We start from the raw sequence: 16,382 nt of genomic DNA, 5'->3' as shown, positions 1-16,382 counted from the left end.
GAATCAAACCTGAGCAGGCAAAGTCGCTCTTGCGCAGCTCGGCCAGGTTGAGCCCCCGGAGGGTGGGAGGAGAACTGCACTGAGTGAACAGCCCCAGGGCCGGTCTCTGCCGCAGCCACGGAGAGAGCCAGCTCATGTGGCAGTCGCAGCGCAGGGAGTTCGAGTGGAGGCGGCTGGGAAGAGACGGCAGAGAGAGTTTAACATGAGCCGTGAGACCAGTAACAGCAGTGGTGTTTCTGAAACTTACAAGGTGCGCAGTTTGGGCATGTGATTGAAGCTGGACACGGGGATGGTGGTGATGTTGTTGTTGTTCAGAGTCCTGGGGGTGAAAAGGCAAAGAATATTAAAAGTTTGTTAAAGAAAAATGTGTCTTAAACAATCAGTAGGTGCATAAACTCACAGCACTTCGAGAGAGCGCAGGGCTCTGAAGGCGCCCTCTTCGATGCAGCTGATGTGGTTCTTGTCCAGCTGACTACAGAGAGAGGTTTAATGATTTTTTTTTGTTTCAGTAGAACGGGCTACAGATTGTCTCTGTCAAGAGTGTGTGCTGAGGGGTGAACACTTAGAGGCTGCACTCACAGGTTTTTGAGGTCAGTGGCTCCTCTGAAAGCTCTCCGGGGAATGGCCTGGATCACATTTTCACTCAGGTCCCTGGAAGACACATATCACACAAGGTCAAGAAGAATTCACTGGTTTGTAAAGGTTCTGCCAGGACATCCACAGACACATTACAGCTGCATGAAACAAGAATAAAGATATACTTGTGATAACTGTCCTGAGTTTTATTTACCAAACCATTACAAAACAGCAAGCTCCATTTCATTTATAAAGATAAATTGTTTTTTTCATCAGATTGAGTAAAACCCTGACTTGGCACAATCTCTTCAATAAACACATCACAGCAATTCAGCAGTACAAATTAGGAGAATGAATGTCCCAAACAAACCGCAGCTTAGTTTCTAGAAACCGCTGAAATTGCATCTAAATTTCCCTAAGGTTTGCAGCGGTCAAGATCCTGAATCTTCTTTGACAAAACTGTACAGATTGGAGCATCCATTACAACCTTTTCTCTTCTTACAGCTCCCATTTGCCGCTATAAATTCTGCAGGCCCAGACAGTAATGAGAGGGCACATCTCCAGAGGGTTCATGTACATCATTAACTCTAACTTATCCAAGTGTTTCCTCTAGATCCAAATGTGCCGTTTCCTTCCTTCAAATCCACCGGGACGATTCACAAATAAACAGTGACCTAAGATTCAGAGTTTAAGTTAGTCTCATATGGATCTGTAAGTAATAAAAAAAAAATACAACTTTTAACAGGCAAGCTCTACTGAGTTAGCATTTTCTTGCTTTGACAAGAATGATGCTGTGGTAAAGCTCAAAATAAATATTTATTTATGGAACTTATTCTACAGGAACAGGTCCGCAGAGGTGCTGCCCTCAGACGCTCATCTGGACACTCTTTCAGCCATCGCCACCACCAGCGGCTTCCAACTCCAACCCGCAAGACCCAAACACACTCCATATAACTGTTGGTGTCTTGTTGACAAGTGTTTGCTGCCCTTTTTGCATTTATCCGTTCGCTTCCCAATCTTTAACCTTTTAGTTACGCTCCAAACTCATCAGGGAACACACTACACACACACTTGTAACTTAAAATGTGTAATCAAAAGTAAAGAAACTAGCATGTATGTAGAATTTTCCCTGTGGTGCTTGACTTTTGTTGAAAATGAAAAGGGTAAAATTCACATTCAGATATTAGACAGATTAGAGACACTTGTGATTAGAGAAAGTTTCATTTCTTCAAAAAAAATAATTTACAGAAGCAAAGCCTCTTCGGATGGTGCCCTGAGGGATGGCGAGATAGAAGGTCCATCGGATAAATTGTAAGATGTGTCAGGCAAGACTGAACTTGAGCTTTTGTCCATATGCCAAGATACACTTATTTGCTTCACCAAAATCACTGAATCTAAAAGAATATTTGAAACATATCTGGAGCAATTTGTTATTTATGTTCATGAAATCTAGTCTGTCTTATGTGCTTGTTTCTATAGGACACTTTTTTGAAAATATGCCTTTTTGATATAAGATTTATTCACTAGTGCTCCTATCCACCTGCTTAAATACCTCCTTGAATATTTTTGGTATTGTCTTTATTAGTGAAGTCTGTGAAGTCTTTGGCCATATTACTTTCTGAGATAATTGTCAAAATAATAATACAATTACAACTTTCCCAAATTTAGACAATGATTCCTCAATAACTGCAGGGAGTCCGCTTGTGGAACCTTTTGTGGAAGAAGTTTGATTATGTTCCTTAATGAAAATCAAAAGTATTTCCCATGTCCTGGAACCAAAGTCAGTCTTTCTGAGAGCTAGCCTAGGGTCTATTGGTCTTTACAGATATATTGTGGAGTGGGAGGCATTACACTTATTTTTCAAATGTAGTGGAATAAAAGTAATACAGAATGTTCTCAACAAAAAGACTTGACCACATCTGCAAATGGCTGCCTGATGTTTGGACCTTTAACTAACTGTTATGATCTGTTTTGCTGCCGTTGGTCAGGTAATCAAAGCTAAAGACAGTCCATCGAAGTATTAGAGCGTGTGACCTTTTTTTTTGGCCGTGTATTTCCAAAAGCCTGAGTCACTCATTGAATTTCAACTTTTCCCAAATCCAAACACAATCTCCTCTCATCTGCTGTCTCTCAGAAATTAAAAATGCCTTGGCTCGTCTTCGGTCGCCATGTTTCTGGTCGCCATGGGAGACATGAGAGGTTTTTGTGGACGGAGGCCTGGGATTGGTCACAGCTGCACCTATGTCTTATTGCTGGACTTGTCCGTTCTGGGTTCTGCGGTGAGAAAAGCAAACCTTCCCAGTATTTTCAATGTCTTTTTTTCCCAACAGTTTATCCGTTTGCACAAAAGGGACAAACTTTAGGGACACTTACGTGTCAAATGGAAATGAAAAGTGTCCATGGAGACTATGGACAGCGAATGCAGACTGATTGAGAGGGGTTTAAGTGGACAGTGTCTGACAAAAATCAACAAGAAAATAGAGAAAGAGACGATTGAAAAGAGCAGATTTACGTTGAGTTGTAGAGCACTAAGAAGAAATGGATACAACTTTTAAAAAGAAAATGACTGTAAGTGTAATTTGTTGCTAAATATTCAACACTATTTCACCCCATTTAATTAAATGAAAAACACCGTAAAAGTATTCACTAGTTTTTGCTTTTTTTTCAATATTTATGGGTGGTTCGTTCTGTGGTAAATTCCTTTTATTATCCATAATACAGGAAAAGTCTCTATAAACCAGTTTTATAGTGTAGATTAAGAATTAAACGCGATAATTAGAAGGGTAAACTTTTGAACATCGCTACTTTTTGAAGACACAGGCGTTTTTATCCTTTTGTTACGTCATTATTAAGTTACTTGTGCTTAAAATAGTCTGATTGTTATGAATTCTTTATCATATAAACAACAATATCTACACACAGCCATTAGCTTTAATAGTAAAATGGTAAATGTTATCTTATACAGTGCTTTTCTACCTTCATTAGGCCCAAAGCGTTTTACAGTATGGAACCAGTCACCCATTCACTCTCTCATTCATAAACCAATGTACACAGACACTGGAGGCAAGGTGTGCAAGGTGCTTTGCCCAAAGACACAACGGCAGTGTAGAAAAGTAGAGCAAAGAGCCACAGAGCTTGTGCATTTACTTGTTTTTGACAGTACAACAGTATTATTCCATCAGATTTACTTAATTCTGGTTTACTTCTTGAATAGGCTCAGGAAACTTTTGTCTCTGAGTATTTCTGGAGATTAACAAACCTCCAGGTTTTACAGCCTCTTTGCTCTGGGAGATTGAATTGAGTGAACTTAAAAATCAAACCTTTTGATTTTAATTTTTTTTATTAGGGGTGAAATAACCTCCTATGCTGCACATAACAAAAAGTATATGACCCGGGAGCTGCCACTACTGATGAATACATCAAACAAACTGTTGTGTTCACATGTTTTTATGTGAGTCAAACTATCTACAAATCTCCTTAATATGGGAATCCCAGAAATCGTACTGGTTTAACGACACAATCCTTAAAACAAGTAAAATCATGACTTTTATTCTGACCGTGCAGCCAGAATGTTTTGTGAACATAAATATTTGAAATGTCATTTGCTGGTTCATATCAATTCAACTGTTGTATAATGCAAAAAAAATCTCACAAAACCAACCAAATATAGAGAATTTGTCACACCCCTAATAACTCCCAACTCCCTCAAACACAGGGACCACATTTTGAGAACCGCAGCTTCAAGATTCCATTGACACATTTGTAAATAAAACCAAACCACAAACAAAGGCTGTTGGCAACACTTGAGCACACACTCCTCAACTCATTACCTCTATATTAGCATGTGTGTGTCGGCTAAACGTATTGGGGTCACACTCAGGACAAGCCTCTAAACAGCCCTCGTTAGCGCCCTGTTAGCTCCACGTTGCTCATCATTAATAATACACATAAAAGCTCATGAGGTCCGCTAATAAGTTGGCTTTAATCAATGATATAAGTAAATGCCGTCACAAGATGAAATGCAGTGCCTGTTGTTTGACGAAGATACTCATATAAGACCGACTGTATCTTCTGAAAAGTTTGAATAAAATCAACCACATATGTCTTTTTATATTAGCAGACAGTGCACATCTTTGGGACACACCGGGTATTGGCGTTGATGGTGTTTTTGTGTTGTTTCTGCCGCAATAATTGGCCTCATCTCAGCAGGGACTTGGAGGATACTGTCTGTAAATGTGAAACCGTCCAGTTTTTTCACTTTCCGCTCTGGTGTCCCACAGGGAAACCACACGGAGAGATTTGGCACTCCTCTTTCCTTCATTCTCTCTCTCTCTCTCTCTCGTAACGCTCTTCACACAAACGGCCCCTCGGTCTCAGAGCTATTCTCACGTCCTGCCGCATCATTTCATTTCTCATGTTTGGTGGAAGTCATTTGTGCGTCTCCCGCAGAGAGCGCAGACTCCACTGGGACGCAAACACAAAATGAGTCGCAAATTCAGCCAATGCATCGACTGGTCTCTTTCTCTTTTTTCTCTCTAAACCATTTCCAAAACTGCCCACTGCTTCAAAAACAATATGAAACGGTAAATCAAATGCTGCAGTGGCAATAGTCACTACTTTCCCCGATAAAGCTGAAACAATTCACATTCATACGTCAAATGTCAAAATGTCGCTTATTACTTGAGCTGGGTTGTTGTAAATGGCCAATGCTGCAAAGTGATTTAAAAAATAAGCAGCTTTGACTAAACACAAACGCAGCGCACTGTCACACACTGAGCAGCGCATTTGATTAGAGGCTCGTGTTTGGGCTGTTCCAGGACAACGTTATGCTCGTACTTTTGTGGAACCAAAGCTTTTGAGGTTGGATTATAACCAAGACTGGATCTTACACATTTGTTTGCGCCTCTGACAATGCGCCTGGTCATCTGCAGGAGAACCCATTACGAAGCCACACAGATTTCATGTGTTTTGGAGGATCTCGAGTGTCTGCAGCCTTCGGTTTAGCAGTTAGTGACATGACACGGCGAGGAGCTTATAAACTAAAACATAGACTAAAATTTGTCACTTTAGTACAATGAATAGTCAGATTTTAGCACCGTGGTTCATCGTGGCACGGTGCATTGCTACACCCCTGTTGTCCAGACTTGAGCTTAAAACCACGTCACCTGGTAGGTCATATTGGGTTTTATAGTACAGTACTCAAATTGGTGATTACATCTAGTTCTGTGGTCAGTAATTGTATATATCAGGGGTGTCCAAAGTGCGGCCCGGGGGCCAAATGCGGCCCTCAGACCAATTTTTGGTGGCCCTCTGCCTTCTTGCTGAATCGGGACACATCATCAGAGATAGTCCTTTTTATTTGAAATGTAATAATTCTACACAATTCTAACCAAACAACTAACCTTTTACTGTGAGACAGAGCTGGCATGAAGGTTTTGAGCATAAATAAAGGTGTGGGGCACAATTTAAACCTCTGCTAGTCAAAGGCTTTGCGGCACTAACCACTGACCTATGGCCCTTCATCTTGTGTACGCTTCAGTATGCGGCCCCCCGATGAAAACCCCTGGTATATACTGTATGTTCCAGGATTGTGGAGCAGCTGTTACACTGCTCTTTCCTTCCTTCCACCTTTATTTCTTTAGCACATTTTACCAACAAAGTCTCCAAACTACTGCACAGAGAACAAATAACATACACTAATTACAAAAAATAATAATGCAAGCAAATGTAACTATCAAATAATAAAGAGCTAATTAACAAATAAAATACAGTAAACATAAAAAATCATGTAAGACAGTCAAGAGGACCACACAATCACTATGCTGGGTCAAACACCAGTGAGTAAACATGTGTGTTTAAACTAGTCTTAAAAGCATCAACAGAGGGCGCTGTTCTAATGTGAGGAGGAAGAGTGTTCCAAAGTTTGGGGCCCAACACTGAAAATGGCTGGTCACCTCTTTTGATCCTGGTTTTGGGGAGTTGAAGCCGGTTCTCAGACCTCTTTGGACTATCGTTGGATGTCACAAAGCGTGCTACCCGTCGCTCAGCTAATATTCAAGAGTGCTGTGAATTAGTGAGTTGCAGACAACGATCTTGGCCTCTGGAGGGCAGTGTCTGTGGTTCCAACTCACACAATTCAAGGTTACGTACATATAAAAAAGGTTCACTGTGATGTTTTGAAGTTGTAGCGACAGTGGCATTAAACAGTTCCAATATTCCCTGCAGCACTTCAAATAGTCTTATATGGTCCTGGTTTAGTCTTAAAGTATGGCCTGGTTCAGTTCTTGATAAGACTCAGGAGTGGCTTCTATCTAAACTGCAGCGAGCAGTCTCAATGACACGTTCAAAGTCCCTCTCCGCTCTGTGCTGCTGTCTCCGAACAAAAGCTCTTTTCTGAGAGAAATAAAGGCTCCGCTGGGACTCCCTCAAAGCGCCGCGAGCCAGTGGGACCAGCTCTGCCTCCACCGTCTGCCCTCCTCCCGGCAAAAACACGCTACTCACCTGCAGCTTCCAGCAACACACACACACACACACACACACACTAAGATGATTACAGCCACAAAAAGACACACTGGCTTCTACGCACAATAATCCAACAATGGAATATACTGCAGGCCTCAAGTGTCAACCGCAAAACAGACAGTTGAAACCTCGTCCACTGTAGTGTCATTGTGTCAGACAATGCACCCTCATGGCCACTTCAGTCACAGGGCGATTGCAACAAGAAGGGCATCTGGTTCAAACTCTCGAAACTATTGCCTCCTAGCTGTGCACCTCCTTCTCCATATACTTTAAAATACAACAAAACATTGACAGCAACATTTTCAGCTCCTTGACACAAAAGCTTTCTAAGGTGGTGAGAAAACAGGGGGTATTAAGTTTTATGAAGGTATTTGGTAATAATCTAAAAAACAGCTTTTCCACTATGTTAAAGGGACACTGCGAAACATTTGGGACTAAACTGTTGCCATCAGTAAAAAAAAAAAACTTGCTTCTAATGACCAGCTCGACACATTACTACAGTGGGTAATCAAAGAATGGATTTGGTTTAAATCTCAAATTCTGCTGACTGTAGTCGACATCTCCATGGAGACGAGCTTTCACAGGTATTTTTCAATGATGAAAATATCTGTCATAAAATAAATGCTTGCATTTCAATTTTATTTATTGGGTTAAATTCTGGCCCCCGCGACCCGGCCCCGAATAAAGCGGAAGAAAATGGATGGATGGATGGGTTAAATTCTACGCGGTGTAGCTTTAAACTTTGTTGGTTAGAAATTGCAATATTGATCAAAAACAGTTGAAACAAAACAAAACATCCAGGGGTTTGTCTTCCTGATTCCCCACCCACCTTCTTCTTGCTCCCCTTTGCTGTGTAGCTGCTTCAATAACGCATGAAAAATAAAATACGGCTCGTGTGGCTGTAGTGAAGCTATGGCGAGGGTTTTTACCTTGCAATGAAAGGATTAAGCTTAGCAAGAGATTGGAAACTATATCCACACGAAGACAACACTTTTTTTAATTTCAGAAACTTTCTCTGTAAATACGGAGCCAGCTCAGTAAATGTGTGGGTCCTCATTGATTGACTCACACCAGTGAAAACATTGCGATTCATCTGCCAGGCCAGTGTGAGGCGCTCTGGTGCGATGAAAGTAAATATACAAGACTGTAGATAGTGAGCTGTAAAGGTTCGGAATTATAAACAAAACTGTGCTGGTAAATATGAAACTTCTAAATGGATTTATGATATACAGACTATTCTTCAAACTTACGGGACTAAAGCAGAAATACTGTCAGTAATGGACTTTTGCTAACATCTAAAAAAGAAAGGGAGAGATCAATCGATACTTGATGGGAAGAAATGTGATCTTTTGATGAGGTCATACAGCCCAGCCCCACATTATGCAGCATTATAAATCATCATACTAGTACATACATGCTAATAACAGTGACGCACCATAGAGCTCCTCTTTGGTCTCCTGTTTTCTTGAAGCTCTAACCTCAGCTTCCGTCTATCCATATATTCACTATTCCTCCTCTGTACATGTCCAAACCATTAGAATCAGGAAACGTCACCTCAAAAACGACTAAACTGAGCTCACACGGTGCTCATTCTTAATCCTAGCCAGTAAACGTTACTCACAGTCTGGATAAGGCTTCGTTCTTCTGAAACAGCAGCTCCGGGATTTGAGTGAGGCGGTTCTTGTTTATTCGACTGGGGAAAGAGACGGTAAAGTTGGCTCTTAAAATGGTACAAGTGCAAACAAACATTATCATTAAGCAATTCTCTCTCACAGTCTCTCCAGCTCCTTGAGATCGTCGAACGCCCCTCTCTCCACATTGGTGATCTGGTTCTCCATCAAGTGTCTAAAACGCACAAATCATGAAGCATTACGAAAGGAGCATTGAGGCAAAATTCATTTATTCATTATTGTTATGCGGGTAAGTAATCAAAACACAAAAATCTACGTGTCTTGCCTTTTGTTAGCAGCTGTCTCCAACCTTTTTACCTGGGTGCTTTTTTATACCAAAATAAAAATGGCAGTGAGCTACTTGACTTTGTAGTGGACCAGTTTTTAGTTTTTAGTTGCTCGCATCACCAGAGATGGTCCTTTTTATGACAAGTTTAATCATTCTACACAATCTCAGCCAACATTTTACTGCAATACAGAGCTGGCACTATAAGGTTTTAAGCCTAAATAAATGTATGGAGCACAGTCTAAACCTCTGCTAAAGGTTTCACTGCACTGGCTGTCGATCTGTGGCCCTTGACCCCGTGTACGCTTCAGTGAGCCGTCTATGAAGAAGGTTTGGATACCACTGTGTTACATATAAGATAAAATACCAGAATTTTTTTAACCCACCGCATGTGTTACTGTGATGTGTGAGTGAATGGTTGTTGGTGGTGGAGGGGCAAACGGCACAGACACTGAGCATAGCAATAGCAATAGCAATTTTTGTTTTTCCCAGTGCCCAGTCAGGACAAAAAAAGACAAGGTCGATCTAGCAAACTCTTGGTTATGAGCCAGGCGCTTTATCCATAGTGTGAAACGAGCCTAGCCTCTCAATAATCGTCATAGGGCTTTATAATCGACAGTTTTAAAGCCAATTTGGGAGCTTGGTCGAGACAATGGAAGACTTTTGTCCGTTAAATGAAACTGGAGGAAAGCATTTTTTGTTTAAGCTGAGGTTTGAATGAAAGATGTATCTAATGCAAAAAAAAAAAAATCGATCGATCGATAAATATGGGGAAATATTTTTTTTCCAATATTGCCCAGCCTCATGCACAAGTTTTATCTATTGAATCATTTGTGACAAGGGAAGATTCCCCCCCAAAGATTTGAGTGGACGCTCAAGCCCCACAGCACCCACAGGATCAGCGCCTATGCCACTGAGTATGGGATGAATAAATGACAATTGTCACAGAGGCTTGTAAAGTGTAAACCATTATTTACACTCGTACCATGTGTAAACCAGAATCCCCAGAGAAGTTTGCTCTTCTCTTGTTTGCCTGTATGGTTGAATTCAACAACTTTATTACTCGATCATTTGGTTGTACAGGAGTTTTACATTTCTTGCAGAGGTTAAGGCTAAGCCAAAGTAATTAGCAATGTGTCTTTTTGTCAAATAGTGTCAAACCAAGACTGAAAAATAGTAAAGAAGGCTGAAATTGAGCTAAATTACAAAAATTCTGAATAAAACTCTTTACAATTTACTGTGATTCATGCTGTATGGATATGACATCACCTAATACTGCAAAAAATGACACTTTGGTGATATATGGTGCAGCCCTAACTTCAAGTCTCCAGTGGCCGTCATTATGAAGCCCATTTTCTGCTCTAAATGAAATGCTTGTCAGACAGTAAGTAGCTGGAAGCCGTACATTAGCGGCGCCTGATCCGTGACAGCTGCCGTGATGCGAAAAAAATTACCTCCACAATGAAGCGCGACTAACCCAGACACGATGCCGCGTCCCTCGCCCCTAATTAAACTGCATTAATCCAATTAGAGACACAAAGGCCCAGAGGAGAATGACACACTCCGCGGAGGCTGCAGGCTGACGCCGGCTAGCGCTAATCCCGCCCGCCAGATGTGATTAGCTTGTGTATCCCGGTCAAAAGGTCTCGGTTAAATCGTGTCCCACATGTTCTATACCTGAAGGGACACTGGGGCTGAACTAAGTGATGGAGAAGAAGCAAGAGTCGGAGAGTGTTTAGGTCTTTCCTGATAATATGTTTGTTTAATCAATCCATAATCGAATCATGATTAAATCTGTAAAAGGTCTATGGCAGAAACAACACCCGATTTATGCTTTTGAGGAATAAAATCAATGATTTATCTTGTGCTAAAAGGCACTGGAGTGGAAAGGATTACATTTTTGTATTAGCTGGGCTTATTTAAAGGAATAGGCCACTGTTTTTACATACTGAGATATGTTCTTACCTTAGCTTTGACGAGTTCTTTAGGACCTGTCTGATCTTCCCCCATGCCTTCAATCACGTAAACACAGCGCAGACGGCGTTAGCATTTAGCCTCTCCCCCTCTCCACTATAGCTCCAAAACAGGTCAAGATAGAAACTACCAAGCTCTTCCACGTTTTCCCTATTTAAATATGGTTACGTGAAGTGTTACACTACAAAGTATAATTACACAAAAATTAACAATGTGGATTTTCTAAGCGGATAAAAGGGAGAACTATATTGTAAGGCGTAATAATACCAGGAGTAGTTCGAAATCCGCACAGTAATCTTCACTTTACTGCGCAGTAATCTTCACTTTACTGTGCGGATGCCAAATTACTCAATACAATATAGTTCCCCCTTTTATCCGCTTAGAAAATCCACATTGTTTAATTTTGTGTAATTATACTTTAGTGTAACACTTCACGTAACCATGTTTAAATAGGGAAAACGTGGAAGAGCTTGGTAGCTTCTATCTTGACCTGTTTTGCTAAATGCTAACGCCGTCTGCGCTGTGTTTACGTGACTGAAGGCACGGGGGAAGACCAGACAGGTCCTAAAAAACTCGTCAAAGCTAAGGTAAGAACATATCTCAGTATGTAAAAACGGTGGCCTATTCCTTTAAGAACCATAATAGTATCAGTACCCGCTGATCCAAAAATCTGTGGATCAATCCCAGCTCTCGTCAGCGTGCACTGTTGTTGGGTCATCATGTGCCCCAAGAGTCTGTGTGCGATAGAGCGTAAGTGTGTGTGTGGATGAGGGAGTGGTTCTGTGATATGGTTTCACTGCCCAGTGGAGGTAGAAAATGCCTTAAAAAGTTAGAATTTTAGTTCATAAGCCCCCTCCTCGAACCGTGGTGGAAGGGTAAGAGCATTTTGTCCGTGACTTCTTTCTCCAAAACAGGTTCTTGCTGAGAGACTGCCTGGACTGGCACTGGCTGACTACACACTTGTTCTTTACAAACACGTGTAGTCTTGAATTCTGTTTTCATGGCCGTTATTGACAGGAAGGCAGCTCAAAAACATAACAACAAAACGTGCCATCTTCTCGACCGGAAAACTATTGAGCTCTTCTGATTACAGGTGAGAGAAAGTACAAAGTTTGTTTTGAATGATATAGCCATTTGAGAGTCTTTCGCATTTGAGTGACCTGAGCGATGAAAAGATCAGCAGTTTTGGGATCTTTCATTGTTGCACTTTACAACCTGGCAACAGAAAATCAGAAGAAGATGCATAGCTGGCCGGCAGAAGCCTAAGTGGCAGTTGTCCCGAGGGTGCGTAGCTGTCTAGTCTCCCGTTTTGGCTGGAAACTACCGTATTTTGACTTGTCTTGGAGCTTGGTTGGGCTGGTGGGACGGCTCACAGCAGGTGCCAGAAAATGTCCCATATTTTCAAATCCAAAACTTGAAGATGGATGATCAATAGTTCTCAAACTGATTGGCCACTGATGAAGCAGAATAAGACCTACACTTAGGGTTGCCAGATTTTACAGCTAAAACAAGTAACATGATTTAAAATCCCAGCTCCTGCTCACTATCAAGTCCTAAACCGCAAGTTCCGGCCTCTGCTGAAGCACAACAACGCATTAAAACGGCAGAAAACGTATCTCAATGTGGACTATTGCAACAAGGAGCCTGAGGGCCAAATTTGATCCACGACGGGCCATGCTTTGGACATACCTCACCTAGACATTTGTCCGGTATGATGTACAAAGTGTAAAGTACTTTTTATTCATCCCAACTCTCTACCAGGTACCAGTTTGATTGAAGAGAAATCTGGAAATGAATGTTGAAAGACAAAAACTCAACACAAATGAAGAGACTTACAGCACTCTGAGATGTTTGAGTCCAGAAAAGTCGAACTTGGTGATGAGCGTGAGGTTGTTCCCGTTCAGATCTCTGAAAAACAACGACAGAACAAACATTGGTCAAGCATGTGTGAAAACTTAGGAGAGAGAAGTTTGTGCAAGAACAAAATCAGGTCAAATCAAGACAGCTGAACAAACTTGTTTCAGCAAATGTGCACTCATGTGTATCTCTGTCCACTTCAACACATGGTGGGAGATTCTGTCACCAAGTCTCAGCCCAGAGGAAGTGATTAAGTAATGTGTGTATGAATATAGATGTTCTTTGGCGCAGCTGTGGTGACTGTCCCTTGTGAATCGCTTTGGGTGGCTTGTGTCTCTTTCCAAATATGATTCCCTCTTCCCTTCAAGTCAACATTATTGACATAAGAGGAGGGAGTACATTCTAGTATTCCATGGATAAAACATGAACTTGATGCCCATTGACACAGTGAAGCTGGAACAGTTATGGAAATTGTATTATTCCGAATGTCCCTCCCTGTGTCCATTTCCAATTGTGAAGTGCAACGACATAAACATCGCATAAATGGTCAAACTAGGGGAAAAGGTAGATCAACATTTAACCTGTGACACACTTTAACCCAGTGACCGTATTGTGTGGTTTTGATTGACAGGGGTGAGGGGATGATGTCATTGTTCCCACGAGGCTCCCACGGCGTAAACCGACACCTGTGCTACTCACCGTCCGTCTTTCCCTCAACAAACTTTCCCATGACGAACCAAACACTCGAGAGTATTGTGACTAATTTGGATGCTTTATTTTACACGTATTACTGTTTTTTTTTACGTTTTCAGAAACATTACCACTTACTTGAAGACTGAACTATAAGCTGCATTTCAGGTAGTGTTTGTGGAAGTCTGTAGAGGCGGCACATGTTTTATATTATTTCTTTATTAAAGCAGTGCTAAGTAACTCATGTCCCTAGAGGCCATAAGCGGCACTGCAAGTGTGGTAGCATGTTATGGTTTTTTACTCATTAATTGTCCGTGAGAGTAAATACTACGCGGACAGAACAGACAACGCGAGAGGGATATTGTACATCCAATTACACAATGGAGATCATTTTCTTCTGGCTGTAAATACTGTTTAAGTGGCGCTAGCCCACAGTTAGCTTTGCCCGTTAGCCTGTTAGCTTCTTCTTCATGATTCCATTAGTGTGTATTGGTGGCTCAGAGCCGGTGCAGGGAAGTTGCAATAGTGGTTTTCTGGCCAGAGACACCGAGGGGAGATGAAAGACCCCCCAATCGTCCCATTAACACTTGTATTACCCCCAGAGGGACTACGAAAAGGATTTAGTAAGGTGAACAAGTTACTTAGTACTGCTTTAAGAATTCTTGATTTTGTTTTTACTTCAGGTGGTGCTCAGGGTTATAGCACTTTCAGACTTTATTCATTTTGATTAGAGATGATTAGAGATGCACCTATTCACAATAAGGTCCTACTGCCTATTCCATTTCACACTTTATGTATTGTTTTTCCCTCTCTTTAAATGGAAAATGTCTGAATAAATGAAATCTGAATTTAATTTGAATTAAGTTTGATATATTTCTGGTTTACACACAGTTTAGACACAGTGTAGTCCAATTTAGATCTATTTCAGACCTGGTTTAGTGCTGATTTGATCTTGATCTAGGCCTGGTGGTTTTAGAACAAAGCGGCCAAAGGATTTATTATTAACCCTAGAGACTTTAAGACAGAACTAAAAATAAACAATTGATTTTTCTATTTGTTCCTGTCAGGAGAGGACGCATTGGGCAGGGTTGCTTAACTTTAATTATACTTTGCTTGTTTTGGTTGCATGTTTTTATTTTCATATTTGATTTGAAGTGTTTAAGTGCACCCCTGCCACAATGGTTTGACCCAAATTGCCCAGCCAATCAGAGACTGACATCTGAACGCAGTAATCAGCGAACTCCGTTCTTAAACACAAGGAAGTGAGACCGGAGGAGGGCAGTCACCGGTGGACGTGGGGACCGAGGGACAGCTCAACAGACCGGCACATCAACGCAGGAGGACAACCGGACAACGCAGCAGGACCGTGGACAACGCAGCAGGACCGTGGACAGTGGGCCGCAGCAGCAGCATGTGACACGCCATTACCAGCTAAGTGAAGGGACGAACCCATGATTGCCGCTTGTGTGTGCGTGTGGGCTGAGGGTTTGGGCGAGTAGTCTACTGACGGCCACTGTTACCATTTACAGCTGCACTGTCCTACTACTGCACGGAGGGGTGTTGCAGACCTGGGGAAGAGTCGCGGGACGTTTGCGGAGGCGAACTCGCATGATATGCCTGGAACCAGAGGAGTAAAGGGACGCACCCTGAGTTATCGACTGCCTGCGTATTTGCCCTTCAATCTGCCCCATACCAATTATTGCACTTTGTTGTTGTAGCTGACGGAGCATCAACACAGCTGAGAAGCGGGACCGGCGACTTGGCGCTGCTGTTTTCACTGGACTCGGACGGCTAGTACCTCTTGACTGGTCTCATCACTGGTGACTCGCATCCCCTAATTGTCATTGCCCCGGACGATCTTGGACCCCACTTTTTACCAACGTTTTTATAAGAACAATTTTTATGAACGGTTTTTATCCCTAGAAGACTTTTAAAAATAAACTTGTACATATTCTTCAACTGTGTATTGTGCTGTGTGGCCCGGGCTTGAACAAATTCAAACTGCGACATTTTGGCGTTGTTGGCAGTAGCCCTTACCACACGGCACAAACATGCCTGAAGCAAATAATGCACCTGTGGACATTCAGGCTGCACCGGCAGGCAACCAAGCTATGGTTAACACGATGGTTATGCCTTGGTTTATGGGGGTGCCCTGGGTGCCAAAATTTTCAGGGGAGTGTGATCAGGTGAAATTTGGAGAATGGGTTTGGCAAATTGAGGCCATGTTGAGAGCCCAAGGTCTCAGTGACCAACAAAAAGCAGACTTTGTCATTGGGGCACTAGAGGGCAGTGCACGCAGAGAAATTGTACTACTTGATCCCAACCTCAGAACTACTGCTGCACAAATTTTATCCCATTTAAAAGGTTTATATGGGAAACGGACTTCTTTAGCACAATTACGTGTCCAATTTTTTAAATGCCAGCAGCAGGAGGGAGAAAGCGTTGGGGCATTCATTTTACGTCTCCGTGAACTTTTTAGTAGGTGGAGAACAGAGGAGCCAGGTGGCAGTGCACAGGATGAAATCACTGCTCGTGACCAACTGATCCTGGGTCTGAGGGCAGGCCCCATCCAACAGGAGCTCCAGAGGCTGGTGCGGCGTGACCCCGACCTTACCTTCACCAGGGTCTGTGATGAAGCCCGCGCGTTAGAGGACGACCATGCTGGCTCAGAACAGGCTTGGACATCAAGGGTACAAACGCCTATCACATCTACCCACACACCTAATGCCACGTATGATTGGAAGGAAAAATTTAAAGCTGAAATACGCCAGGAAATGCAGGAACAACTGTCAATCCTAAGCAAAACT

At 42.1% G+C, this 16,382-nt stretch overlaps 1 protein-coding gene across 1 annotated transcript in view; it reads right to left on the bottom strand.

Annotated features, from left to right (window-relative positions):
- LOC306960751 (slit homolog 1 protein-like) overlaps positions 1–16,382 on the bottom strand; it is a 78,371-nt gene that overhangs the window by 42,734 nt on the left and 19,255 nt on the right. The window contains exons 2-8 of the mRNA XM_079553247.1: positions 12,865–12,936; positions 8,872–8,943; positions 8,720–8,791; positions 580–651; positions 401–472; positions 248–319; positions 10–173 (exon numbers count right to left, since the gene is read on the bottom strand). Coding sequence (XP_079409373.1) covers positions 10–173; positions 248–319; positions 401–472; positions 580–651; positions 8,720–8,791; positions 8,872–8,943; positions 12,865–12,936 — 596 coding nt within the window. The remainder of the gene's footprint in view (positions 1–9; positions 174–247; positions 320–400; positions 473–579; positions 652–8,719; positions 8,792–8,871; positions 8,944–12,864; positions 12,937–16,382) is intronic.

The sequence above is a fragment of the Gobius niger genome (genome assembly GCF_951799975.1).
Source record: "Gobius niger genome assembly, chromosome: 3".
Classification (NCBI taxonomy): Eukaryota; Metazoa; Chordata; class Actinopteri; order Gobiiformes; family Gobiidae; genus Gobius; species Gobius niger.
The sequence above is the reverse complement of the archived record's forward strand: the minus strand, read 5'-3'. Positions and strand labels throughout refer to the sequence as shown.